Source organism: Lissotriton helveticus, chromosome 2_1 (genome assembly GCF_964261635.1).
Source record: "Lissotriton helveticus chromosome 2_1, aLisHel1.1, whole genome shotgun sequence".
Lineage (NCBI taxonomy): Eukaryota > Metazoa > Chordata > Amphibia > Caudata > Salamandridae > Lissotriton > Lissotriton helveticus.
Window position 1 is genome coordinate 274792335 of NC_136059.1, and position 14538 is coordinate 274806872.

The window sequence follows — 14538 nt, forward strand, 5'->3', positions numbered from 1 at the left end:
GACCTAAAGCCCCAAGACTTTAGATTACTTGTGGATCCAAGATAACCCTGCCAAGAAGATGAGCTGAAGAGCTGTGTGAGGAGCGCTGCTTTTTCTTTGTGACGGTGGGTTAGCCTGTATTTGCTGCTTCTGTCTGTGGCAGAGGAAAAGGACTGACTCTTTTTGCCCTGCTGTGGTATACTGCTTATGAAGAATCACCATGGCCTTGTGTGTGCTTGCCTCCTGATGGAAGTATCAAGAAGACAAAAGACTTCACAACATTCTTGCTGTGTCCCAAAGTAAACCTGCCTGTTAGGAGAGCTTGAGAACTGTGTGAGGAGCGCTGCCTTCTGTTTTGGCCTGCAGTTGCTGGCTTGTCTAGGGCAGACGAAGGGTTGGAACTGCAGTGTGCAGAGCCTAATCTCTGATTACAGTGGAGCAAGCACCAAGGAGTGCCCAAGCATAGCATTGGAACCAGCACCGTGGTGAGGTCTCCAGCAGTGCCTGGCAAAGCCCATGCAAGCTGCAGAGGGTCCAGGAGGGGTAGAAAGGGGAAGTCTCGCCGACCATGGCACCGCTCAGTATGGGATCCAGCTGGTGCTGCCGCACCAGCTGCACCGGGATGACGTGCTGTGCACCAGCAAAGGAGTGGGGCCGCGTCAGCTCCTCCGCCACCCTCCCCCACTGCAGAATCTCATTGGAGATTTCCTTCTTTAGAGGCCACGCTCGCTGTGGTCAACGGGCGGGTGGCCTGATAACCAGCAAGAGCAGCATTGCACCAAAATGGTGGGCTCAAGGGGTCAGTGGCTCCAAGTTGCTAAAACGTGGTAATTCGGGTATTTTCGCTCACTACTCATTGTGCTTGATGATGGTGATAAATGTTATTTTTCTCCTTTGGAAAACAGTATAATAAGTGTTCTTTGTGAAGGCCCTTCCTATTATATGCATTTGAAGCAATTTTATGATATAAGCAACATAAAAGTGTTTACTACAATGCTACGTAATGAGTATGAGAATTGCCTAGCTGGCAAACAGATTGTGCTTTATGTGATTGTGATGTATGTGTTTTATACACAATATAGGAGATATTTTCATATAACCTTGATAGAGTCTCTATTGTGGTGTAGGTAGTGTGTCACTGGTGTGTGTGTGTTGTGCAAACGCTTTACACGTTGCCTCTGGGTGAAGCCTGACTGCTCTGGGTCTGGGACTTATCTTGGGTCTGTAACACCCTTACCCTGACTGGAGTGGTGGGTTCTGCCTGGCTTAGGTGCTACCTACCCTAGACAACCTGAAACCCCATTTCTAACAGTACTCGATACTGCAATCCATCTACCCTCAACAATAGCCAGACAGGTTTCTTCTGACATGATTTCAAAACTAATGTGGCTGTATATTCGAACCTTTCAGGCCAAATTACCTGCAAAATTCAAATGTATATAAAATTCCACTGCCAGCTTTACTAGCAGACAAAATGTGAATTAATTTAAATGTATACTTATGAGAGATGAGTGCTACAAGAAAGGATTTTATTGGAGAGGATAAATGTTAAATATATATGACACACTTAGGAAACATTTATCTATTTCAAGTATTGCTGTAGCACAGACCTAGCTGTAAGGACAATGGAGCAATTTGAATCAAACTGAGGATAATATCGTCCTCCACTATTCCGCCCCTGAGTCAAAATACAGGATGATGCTCATTTCCACTGTTACCTTACAATTGTTTAGTAATTCACATTTGCATATACTCCGCTGTCAGCCTGAAGAGCTAACAGATCGTCATCTAATTTGTCTAGTAGTTGAGCAACATTTGCAGAAGAAAGACACACCATTTTAACAGAACAAAGGAAACTAAGGTGACCCAAGCGAGTTCATACTTTCCAATAAAACATAGTCCCATTGTATATGGTGAAATGTTGGCCTCCTTAATGAAGGGCATGTATATAGTTTTTTTTCTCTAGTACCTAGAAAAGATACATATCTGCACACAAAGGTCGATCTAAACCTGATTATTTCCACAAGTATTGAGTGAACACGAAAACTTAATAGTTAGCTGGGAAAGTACAAATTTACTAAATCTTTGACTCTTCTCTTAGACTAAACTTTGAGGGGCATATTATCAAGGACGGGCGATACATTATCGCCGCTTTTATCGGCAGGAAACTGCCGATAAAGTGTTGATAATGGGCTTGATAATATGCTCTATGAATTCCTATCGAAGCCCATGTTAGATGTCTTCAGATCTAACATGGGTTTCGATAGGAATTCATTGAGCATATTATCAAGCCCATTATTGCCGCTTTATCGGCAGTTTCCTGCCGATAAATGCGGCGATAATGTATCGCCCGTCCTTGATAGTATGCCCCTGAGTCTCTCCACTGCCATACTATTTAAGAAGGTACTGGTGTATGCTCATATAGTGGTAAATTGATTAGGCACACATTCAAATGAGGATCTAAAATAAGCAGCTAACCTTTTCTGTGCCTTTAATTGAGTTTTCTCCTTTTGGACTTGCAGGGCCATTGCGTTTCCTTTCCCAGACTGAGTCAGTCACAGCCTTCTTGGGGGACACAGCTTTGCTGAAATGTGAAGTGGTCGGAGAACCGATGCCCACTGTGTCCTGGCAGAAGGACCAGGAGGATATGATCTTCAGCCCAGATGACACGCGATTGGTTGTCTTGCCCTCTGGAGCATTACAAATCAGCAGAATTCAGGCAGGAGACAGTGGGAGCTATCGATGTCTGGCAAAAAATCCTGGCAGTGCAAGGACTGGAAATGAAGCTGAGGTTCGGATTTTGTCAGGTAATATTTGGTTAACGAAGCTAAATATGTGCCTATCTCTTTAAAAGCCATTGTTCATTCACATGTGTTTCCTTTTTAGATTGTGTTACTGAAAAGATGGGTGGCAAAAATGAAAAATATTATTATTATTATTTATATTATTATAAAATAATTATTTGAGCAAAATATTTGATACTAGCTACCACTTTTTTTAGCACTCTTTTAATTTGAATACTTCCTCGATTTCAGTTGACATGAAAAGTTAATATTCGCCAACTTTTTTTCATTTTGCAATTTGTAATTTATATGCTATGGTATGGCACATGGCTGGAAAATATCGCTGAATAAAAAAGACGCATGTTAACTATTTCATTAGCGATGTTCGAAATATTTTGAACATCGCAGCAATTTTGGTGGACAATATATATGGTTATCACCAGCATAAACAATAGAGCATGTCTATGCAGCGCCATTTTTTCAACTCAGCGGCGGCTAAATCAGTGCTCCACCTTGCTCCATATTTACAAACTGACACATTTGGCCCAGTGCGCCAGTTTGTAAAGGTCTGTGTCACATTACACCTTCATCAGGTAAAATGTATACCAGGTAGGCGTTCCCACGATAAAAGCCACGTAGAACTGACATAGAGAAATTTACAGCTTTTCACTCTGTCAAAATCCCTTCACCTTCTCAAACCAGGCATAAGGATTGATGCAGGTCTTTTAACATGGAACTCCCCTTTGTGTTCTGACGCATTGCTGGAGTTACATCAGTCTTATGACCGATTCCAGTAATGCATTACTTTAGGGCCAAAAGATGCATCAGATTTTTTAATGGATCCGTGAATTCTTGCACCATGGAGCACTGTATTGTAAATACAGTGCATACATAGCGTCATTAGGAAATTTGGTCAGGCGCAAGAAATCTGATGCATCTGTTCTTGTAAATATGCCCCCATGTTCCATCAGGCCAGTATTGCACATTTCTGACACTCACAAAAGGCTACGAGAGAAACTTAGATGGTCAGTGGGAGAGGAGAGATATTACAGTTTCAGGTCCTGATCTTTACTAGATATGCTTTCAAGGCTCTGTATAACATAATATTCCAGTAAGCGAGTTTCTGGATATTGTTCCCTCTCTGAAGTATTTCTGGGAGGTTATAAAATTGCCACCATGTTGTTAATAATTATTAGGTTGTCTAGCTTTAAAAAAAATTTTTTTTACTGAGTTTTATATAGCGCGAACTTGACCTGAATCGGGTATCAGAGCGCTTTACATAGCACCAGTTGCATTACATGAGGACACATTCATTTTTGGTAGGCACGGGGAGAATTAAGTGATTTGCCCAGATTCACAGGACGTTCAGCGTCATTGTTGAGACTTGAACCCAGTTCCCCAGATTCAAGGTTGACCACCCTAGCCATTAGGCCAACTCCTCTCCCCTCCTCTTTTAGTGACAATGGCAATTTAACAGGCACAGGTGCTGCACTATCCACGATTTTTAAGATTCCATATTCAAGGTATGATGGTATGACCAAAATATATGTTCACTCTTATGATTAGGTTTGGTCAAAATGTTGCTCATATGCTGCACCTACGTTTTCACAGACAATATACATAAGAGGGTCACTGCATGAGGAAAGTGACATTTCTTGTATACCTGGGCTTTCTTGTCTGACGTTTCAGTGGAAATGTGCACAAAGTTTGATAATCAGGGTTGGGAATTACTAAACCTTCACTAGTGTCCTGTGCAAATAAAAGTGATTAACCCACCATTTTCCTTTCGTCTTGACTTTGAAGCCGAAGGAATAAAGAGTAATTTTTTCTGTGGAGGAAGAGGATAACCCTCGACTCCCAGCATCCGTTATCCTTATTTGTGTTGTTGTGGAGGTTGCGTTGTATTTCAGATTGTTAGAGAGATGGCAGTAGTGTGTGCTTCATGTATCCCCAGAAGAGCACAACCAGAGAATTGAGAGGTGGGAATAGATCCTAAATCAATTAATAGATGTACGTGTAAGAGAACCTGGCAGAGGTCATAGTTGAACCTGTGCTCCTCCTGTAGGTGACAGGTTGACAGCCTGTGCCAACAGGTGTTCAAGTATGTCTTAGAACTGGACACTCTGTGAACTAATTCATATATAGGCGTTCCTTACAAGATGACGACAGAAAAAGTCCCTAGTTGTAGAAGTGTCTTCTTCAAATGCTCAAGAAGGTAGTCCATGTGGAAGAAAGACAGGCATTTCATAGAGGCTGACATAACCCCACAAAAATGTACTCTGCCGTGGTTCATCATCAAGCTTTTTGGATGCAAGTCAATGTAAGGTTGGAAGTAAAGGACTGGGTATCTCAGAGAGTATAACTTGGACTTGCTACCATTGTGTCCCGAGGTTGTGCTGTAGATACACACCCAATCTGTGACAATTAGCCAGAGCTAGGTTTAAAATAGATTCGACAAATTACGGGAAATATTGTTGAACTCTCTCAGGACACTGTTCGGCTAAACGAAAAAGCAGACGGTATTGAATTCAGATTTGTGCTAATAAAAAATGAATGTACGTTTCATACCAAGGGATGTGTCTGAATCTAAAAATACATTAATTGAATTAAACTGAACAATGTGTAAAATGTGTTCCTTTGAGCAGATGGGGGACAATCATAGATAGAAACACTTTTTTTGCATCACAAAGCTAACTGATAATTTCATATATACTGCCATGCTACCAGTATGTGAATTTATTAGATGGATGAATAATGTACAATATTAAAGTAAAATGTTTTTCCACCCGCAGGGAGCTGTACTGGTAAATACAAACAGTGAAAGGACACACAAAGGGCGCACAGTTCCATCTAAGGTCGAGTAGGCACCCTACATACGTGCATTCTGCTTCAGTTTGCAATGCAGGAAACACATTTTGAGACATGCTGCCACATTTCCAAAGACGTTCTTACTTAAATTGCCATCTGTGGGGTCATGCTGTTTTTCCGCACTCTGATGCAAGGGAGAATGCTGACAAAAATGACAGTGCGCTGAGCAGCGGCTTCTTTTAGATCAATACATAAAAGAACATTTCGTGATGTTCACATAATGTGCATAAATGGCCGACAACAGGGCAGTTTTCTTTTTATGATAATGGGACTGAAAAGTATAGAAGAGAAATGAAAGGTTGCTGTTGTTGCTGGGGAAACTGTATTGTCACTACACGTTATTCAACTGGCCTTGTTTATGGGAAACAAGCCGTCGAACAGTTTTTTCAATGAACAATGAATGCATAGCTTATTTAGTTATTTAGTTTCAGAGCTGGGCTTTATGGATCGCGTGTAGAAGAAATGGAAATATATGTGAACAGGCACTGCCATTCACAGACAGACAGAAAGATAGATAGACAGACAGACAGATACATACATAGATAGACAGACAGACAGACAGATAGACAGACAGACAGACAGACAGACAGGCAGGCAGGTAGGTAGGTAGGTAGAGAGACAGAGAGACAGAGAGAGAGTGGGGAGTGGGATAGATAGATAGAATAGATAGATAGAATAGATAGATAGATTAGATAGATAGATAGATAGATAGATAGATAGATAGATAGATAGATAGATAGATAGATAGATAGATAGATAGATAGATAGATAGATAGATAGATAGATAGATAGATAGATAGATAGATAGATAGATAGATAGATAGATAGATAGAGAGAGAGAGAGAGAGAGAGAGGTAGATAGATAGATAGATAGATAGATAGATAGATAGATAGATAGATAGATAGATAGATAGTTAGATAGATAGATAGATAGATAGATAGATAGATAGATAGATAGATAGATAGATAGATAGATAGATAGATAATGGCTGTTCACAGTTTACAAAATATAGTAACCACAGATTTCTTCATTTCTTCAACAAACACAAAACAGAATTCGATGCTGGAAAATATTATGCAAATATAAACACATCGTCTCACGGATTACACAGTGTCAGCGCATAAAAACCTGATTACATCTTACTGTGCTACTATAAACATAAATCTTCATTTATCAGAACAAAACAACCCCCACTCGCAACGCCATTGCAAAAGGCAAATAAATCTCCACTAGGGTCTTAATATCCATATCTGATGTTCTATCAAGGGAGAAGTGCAGCGGCAAAACTCGGAGCGAGAGGGGGGCACCAGCCAGCCTGCCTCCACACTTACAAAGTATTCAGTTATTTCCTATACTGACCTGGAAAAATCATGTGCACACACGCAAACACACATACACAGGCGAAATCCACTATTCATACACTGCTTGCTGTTGAAACAGTGTGCCAAAATGTTTTTGTTCCAGCCTAGAGTAAATGTAAAAAGACCTTGGGGCATATTATCAAGAATGGCGTTAAAAATTATTGCCGGTTTATCGACAGAAAACTGCAGCTAAAACGGCGATAATGTGCTTGATAATAAGCCCTTGTGAATTCCCATAGAAGCCCATGTTCTGGTGTGAACATGGGCTTCTATTGGAATTCTCCAGGGCATATTATCAAGCCCATTATCGCCGTGCTAGCGGCAGTTTTCTGCAGCTAAACTGGCGATAATTTTAACCCGTTGGCCGCGGGGCTAATTCCCCATGCTGTGCTGGGGGGGCACGCACAGAGCCCCAGTGCTCGTGACAAACTCAGCTTGTCATGAGCCACGGTGGCCGTGTGCTCATGACGAGCTGGTTATGAGATGCCACATAGTTCTCTCATTAATTCCAAGGACGCTATCAGCCAGTCACAGTGGTGGGGAGAACCAGTTTTGCTCCTGCCAGGTGGGAGGAGAGCTCCTGTGAATAAGGGATGGGCTATCGAGGTAACTGGACTGATTGGCAATACTCTCCATCTCACCTCATCCTTATTCAATTATGAGCAATTCTGCCAGAAACTCGTGATCATCCTCCGCCCATCAGTGGCATAAGAAAACCTTAGTGACCCCCTTTCAAGTAATGGTGAGGGAGGCCCCCTACAATGCTAATTCCTCACGGTCCCCAGAGACTCTGTAGAAAATACTTCACTTTTGCCACCTGCATCCATATGACATCAGCAGGACTTTCCATGATACGTTTAGCGTCAAAGAGAAAAAAGTTATCCTTATGGAATGAGCATCTCCTACATGCAGGCACCCTGAAAACCAAGTTCAGTTCATAGTTGTTATTATAATATTATTCATATTTTTACTTAAAAAGTGTAACTTTAGGGGCTAAGGTAATGTTCCCCTCACTGAGGCCTAAATACTGGAGTAGGTTTGTAAGGGATGTGCAGATGCAAATCAAATCTAGTCACTAAAAGGTATTTTGGCATAGCAAGTTAATCTACCATACATTTTTAGAGCTCCGATTCTATTAAACTGACAGTTCAGTTCCCCTTTCCTTTTAATACCTAATTTTGAGTGCCCAGTTGTAGAACCAGTTTATCCATGACTTAGTGTGTGTTACCCCTAAGCTAATTTCTAGGGATACCAATGATAGTCTGGCTAGTGGTAACTTAAACATCGCAAATAATAAAATAGAGAACATAATGCAGATTTATATAATGGCCGTCGCAGACATGGGTATTATGGGTAATTGCTGTTTCGGGTAATAGACAGGGCCACTGGAATTATGCCATTTTCAGACTGGGTCATTTTCCACATTATTTAGCATTTGCTACATAACTCAGAATCTGCTGCATAAGCTACAGATTTTGACTTCTAACTCAAACAGTTAAAAAGTTGCTATAATCTAAGTGACATATGTTGCTGTTCAGTAGAAGGCCCTGTTGCTTTTTGCTATATTTTTATGTTAAACTGGTACAAATTTAGTAAACCTTTTGCCCAGGTAGGTGTTAACTTGTTAGAAAATTACAAAATTACAAAATAATATTATCACAAAATGTGACACATTATGTCACATAATTTGCCTTTTCTTGACACATAATTTGGTCCTTCCTTGCTGCATAAATTCAATGGCCCTGGTAAAAAAAATTAAATAGCTTTTTTAGGGGTTCACATTCAGTGTATGAGATGTGGTCACCATTTCAATGCATCTCCTTGTTTTAAAATTAATCCGGTGTCCCTACAGCGCTCCTCTCCTTTATTGCATATGCAGATGACACCATGCCTACATTTAACTATGTAAAACAGGACTACCAATTTTAAGTCAGCTTAGGTGTGACATTTCATTGTTTACAGCAGCAATTGTGTGACATTTTTAGGCCTTGCATGTGACACTCTGACTAACACCTTAGGGAAAACATTTTCTTTGACCCTAGCAGATAGTTTTTATGCGCACGTCGCAGGAATTTTCCCTGATGCACGTTCAAGGACCCTTTAAGGGTAACTTATCCTAATTGTGTCAGGAATTTTACTTAGCAATTCAAATTGACTTCATTTGTACCTCTCACAATATCATGACTCCCCTTTAAGCAATAAATCCCATAGGATCTCCTGCCACTATCATCAACTACCCACTATAATCGTGTGCTCAGTCCCGTTCCTCCCAGTCTGTTAGATGCTTCCTTGGTATCACTGACTGCCTAGTTATACATGAGGAAAGGATTTTATTTTGAAAACTGAAATAACCAATGCTGCTGTACGTTCCTGCTATGGGAGCTACCAGTATGAAAGCGCAAATGGACTTTGTGGAAACAATGGAGGATAAGACTTCCATGCTCCATATTTGTACTAGAAATTATAAATTAGACCTTAGACAAGACCTCGCAATTTTCCATTTCAGCTATGAGTAGTTAAAGCATTACATTCTGGTGCTTGTAGTCCATCTATAATGAGAAAAGCAAAAAATAACAAGAGCCAGGTTTACAAATCAGATGCATCTGACAAGAGAGAAGTTGAGTTCCCTGGTTCAGAATCCTGCAACCTAATGTGGTTATTTTACAATTAAATGTAATGATTTTTTTAAATGTAATGCAGTGGTTTTACTTTAGTTAAAAAAATAATCATGAAGCACTTGTAAATATTTCAGTAAAGCTGGTCAATTTCATTTTTCAGTACTGCACTTTTATTGGTATATATTTGTTAGTTATTTTTAAACTATATGTAGTGTATATTGCTTTTAACTTTGCCATGGTACATTGTTCAAAGTTATTCAAAGCATGACAGAGCGAAAAAAGAACTCTGGGTTTCCATAAGAGCATCTAATGGCAACACCGTGAAATCACCTACATTGACTAGCATTTAGTGTCTTGGCCTTATATGTTTTCCCCTTTACAGTACATAGTGTAAAATGCTAATATAAGAAGAAAACCCTTTGCAATATTTTCTACAGTAGTCCTAATTACCCTTGACTGATAACTTAAGTAAACAAAGACATAAAGGCAGTGTTAAAATGAATACAGATTATTTCATATAATGTTTTACTTAACGATTGTGTGTATGCCTTTGTAGAATCTTAAAATGTGAAGAGCGGGCTGGCATTTTTCTCTGGGAAAGATGGCAAGCCTACTTCTACTTCAGTAAGTTCTGTGCTGCCTCTGTATTCTAAACCGTGCAGTGCTCTGTGGAGGACACACTCTCTCAGGGGCCCACCACCCAAGCTGGTAAGGTACCTGGCTGGCTTGGACTGAAAAGAAACAAATACGTTATTTTGGGTAAACATTGTTTACCACGAAGTTTTTACAACGCGGTACCTTTAGCACGCATCCCTTACAACGCAAGTCGTTACCACGACTTGCGCTGGAGGGCGGTAAAGGATTAAAAATAGTACATTTACTATCCAAACACCTTCCCTAGGGTCCACGGGGACTGGTGTTAGAATAGTAAATTATACTATTCGAAATCCACGCCCCCCAACGCAAGTCGTGGTAACGACTTGCGTTGTAAGGGATGCGTGGTAAAGGGATGCATTGTGATGGTACGCGTTGTACCGTCATACATCCGTTATTTTGTTTCTTTTCAGTACTGTACCAGCGAGGTGTCAGCTCAGAACAGGCCACACACTGCAGCTCCTTTAGAGAGACACACTACACAGACATGTTGAAGACCAGAAGAGCAGAACCCCCATACAGTGGGGGCTGTGTGGTGTTCATTACAGCCCTTTCACGTACCTGGATACATCAATGCTCACTCAAAAATATAAAATACTGAGTCAAATCCCTAAGAGATCTATCTTGCTGACCTTGCCCAACAACTACAGTGTTCAAAGCAATAAGATTGTTGCTCATGTATGACCTTCCTCTAACCCACAATGTACTGGGTCTATATTGACAATACCACCCACAATCTAGATTATGTACCACGTAACTTATTTATATTATGCAACTCCACTGCCTGCATTATGCGTTACCACATTCATCAAAATAACTTTCCAGTTACCAACTATTGTGAGCAATGTGGCACAGAGAATATCAGCAATATATTATCCAATCTCAATGTATCTAATCACCAATTTGAGTTGTTGCATTCTAGTTCATGACCTCGTACATCATTGAAAAAGTTATTCTCAAATGTAATTCATTAACCCTTAGACAGATAAGAGAATGATCAAAGTAGTGCCATGGTGTCCTTCGAAACAAATATTATGCCCAGGTTTATGTGAATGACTAAGAATTGGATTGACTCACATTCTTTTTAATGCAATGATTACATATTTTCTTCCTTCCACAATACTGAGACAATCGAATATTAGGCAATGATAAGGAATCACATATAAAGGTAATCCATATCTTTGCACCAATAAATTATGACATTAAGCTAAAAAATATTTGCTCATTTTTGCAATATTAAGCTTTATGAATGTCTTTGACATGTGTAATAGTTTGTGTACATATCTCAGTGAGACAAAAAATGTTCTTCTGGCCGTCTATATAATTACTATATAAAGTAAAAATAGCCTGCTTCTTCACAGGGCTCTACTTTAAAATTTGGACTACAAAAATGAAGTCTACAAAATGAACAATATGAAAGAAATATTGTCCTCTACCTTATGCTGTAGGAGTAAGCCTAAATCCAATTAAAGTCTCGTCCTACATCTTGCTAGGTAGTAAATTACTAGTTTGGCTCAGGCTTCAATACAAATATTGCAACTGCTTTATGGTATAGTTGTAGAATCTTCGCTCCAAATGGGCATACTCCAGCCTTATACTGACTTTAGGATGGAAATATATCCTGTCATACTTTCTGGTCTAAAGTGCAGAAACCTGTTTGCGATACCCAGTCTCACATGAGGCTTTGCTTTCAAGCAATCATTTCAGAGCAACACATCCTACTTTATCTGTGTACAGGATACTGTTAGGAGAATAAAACCCCTGTTTTGAGCACCATACATAAACTCATTGTGTGAGTGTTAGATCTGGGGGTCTCTAAGTGGCAGAGGTGGGTACCAATGTCCAAATAGGGACCCTTGCTTATAATCAGGGTAAGGGGGATACACTCCTTTCGTAGCTTGGCACGAGCAGACAGGTTTATCAAAGGCAATGTGTAAAGTATTTGTACCAACACTCACAGTAACACAGTGAAAACACCACAAATAGACTCCACACCAGTTTAGAAAAAGAAAGTTATTTAATCTAAACTACACAAGAGCACAATGACAAAAATCCAACTTACACAGATCAAGAATATGATTTTAAAAGAGTTCTAGGGTTTGGGTCAAAATATCCCACAGTTGCGTCACGTTTAGCCATAAGTACCTTTAGATGCGACAAAAGTTCTAACTGGAAGCTGCAGTGTTCAAAACAAGTGATGCGTCACTCCTGAGACCCTGGGGAGGTGATGCAACAGCCCCGCTGCACGCAGCGGGCGTGTTGCGACGAATCCGGTCTGTGAGGGGAGGGAGGCAATACCTTGTATAGATTCCGGTGCGCAGGTTTGGTAGGAGGCGTCTCGCAAAGGCACGATGCGGCGATCTTCGGGACGGCGACGATCTCAGGTGCGGCGGCGATGCGCAGCATCGATCTTCTCCTCTGCGGCCCCTCGATGTGATGGCTCTGCGATGATGTTCGTAGCGACGTGATGCGGTCCTCAAGCAAGCGGTGCGGCGATCTCACCCATCGACGACAGGCTCTGCCACGATATTTGCAGCGACAGAAATCTTCCCGCACCGGGCCGATGCGTTCCGCAAGCAAAGGATGCGTCGGCTCTTGCAGTAGCAACAGGCTCTGCGACGATCTCGATCTTCACGACGGGAATTTCCTTGCACTGTCTGGGATGCGCTCTGTCTTTGTTTCTCCTTGTCCAGCTCCCCAAACAACAGGCACAACTTACAGAGGCCCCACAATTGGATCAAGCACTCAGGAAGGGTAGAACTCTGTCAGCAAAGTTCAGGGGGAAGCTGGGATTGAAGCCCTTTTGTTCCTGGGACTTCTTAACAGGAGGCCAGCTCTCCTCAGGCCCTTGGAGAACTCTTCAAGCAAAGGGACACAGCACACACCAAAGTCCTTCCCCTCTCCTTGGCAGGAAAGCAACTGCAGGTCAGTCCACAAGCACACAGCAGGACCGTCCTTCCTCTTCAGTCTTCCAGCTTTCTCTTTGGCAGAGGTTCCTTCTTGATTCCAGGATGATCTAATTTTCTGTAGTCTGGGTCGCCCTTTTATACTAGTTGTTCCTTTGTTCTGTAGAGGGAGAGAGGCCTTTTCATGGTCAAAACCAGTTCAGGTCAGTTCCTGCGCACTTTGCTTTTCTGTCTTCTCCTTTCAGAGAGAGGGGCAGGGTCGTCAGCCGCCCAGCAGGAGGTGGAGCCAGCATTGTGGAAGGCAGGCACAGCCCTATTCAGGCCCAGGTGCTATCCCCTCCCACCACTCAAGATGCAGATGCAGTCATTCAACCTAGGGCTGACTCATCCAACCTCCTGGGGGCTCCCCAGCTCCTGTCACTCACAAACCAGACAGTCAATTCACAAACAGGCCAATGCACACAGAAAGGTCAGACAATAGAACAGCCACTTTCTAAAAGTGGTGTTCTCAAACACATGATTTAAAACCTATCCTTCCTAAAAGATGTGTTATTAATTTCTGAGTTCAGGGATTCCAGACTTTAATTTTCTATCTTGCTCCTATGGGAAGATATGCAGGTAAACAGTATACTCAGCATTTCCCCATTATAGCCTATGGGCAAGATAGCCCTCTCAATAGTGAAAAACGAAAATGGCTGTAATTCACTACCAGAGCATGTCACACACACCAGTGCATGCTCTACCTTTCATATACACTGCACTCCGCCCAGGGGGGCACCTAGGACCTTCTATAGGGGTGTCCAATGTGTTCAGAAAGGGAAGGCTTAGGCCTGGCCAGTGTGGACACTGGACAGGGCAGCATGGCAGTTTGTAACTGCACACAGGCACTGCGGTGGCAGGCATGAGACACCATTTTAGGGCTACTCATGTGGGTGGCACAATCAGTGCTGCAGGCCCACCAGTAGTATTTGAATCACCAGCCCCGGCACACTCAGTGCACTTTACTAGGGACTTCTTGATAATACAAATATGCCAATCAGGGATAACCAATTATAATAACAATTTACTTAGGGAGCACTTGCACTTTGACACTGATTAGCAGTGGCAAAGTGCCCAGAGCATCTAAATCAGCAAAAACAAGATCCAGCACAGCGTCACAAATACAGGAGGTAGAGGCAAAAAGTCTGGGGAAACCACGCCAAAGATGCCAGGTCTAACAGGGAGCCACAGCACTGGGACAGTTTTCAGCTTTATACAATTTCTTGATCTACCTAAAAACCCTTTAATATTTAAACTAGCTGGTCTGATTCCCAAAAATACATCTACTCTCATATGTTTACCTCAAGTTTGGAGTAAGTAGGCAATCAT

The 14538-nt window shown here is 41.6% G+C and overlaps 1 protein-coding gene across 1 annotated transcript in view; it reads left to right on the plus strand.

Annotated features, from left to right (window-relative positions):
* DCC (DCC netrin 1 receptor) overlaps positions 1-14538 on the plus strand; it is an 844139-nt gene that overhangs the window by 210376 nt on the left and 619225 nt on the right. The window contains exon 3 of the mRNA XM_078677748.1: positions 2502-2786. Within this exon, the coding sequence (XP_078533874.1) occupies positions 2502-2786 (285 nt within the window). The remainder of the gene's footprint in view (positions 1-2501; positions 2787-14538) is intronic.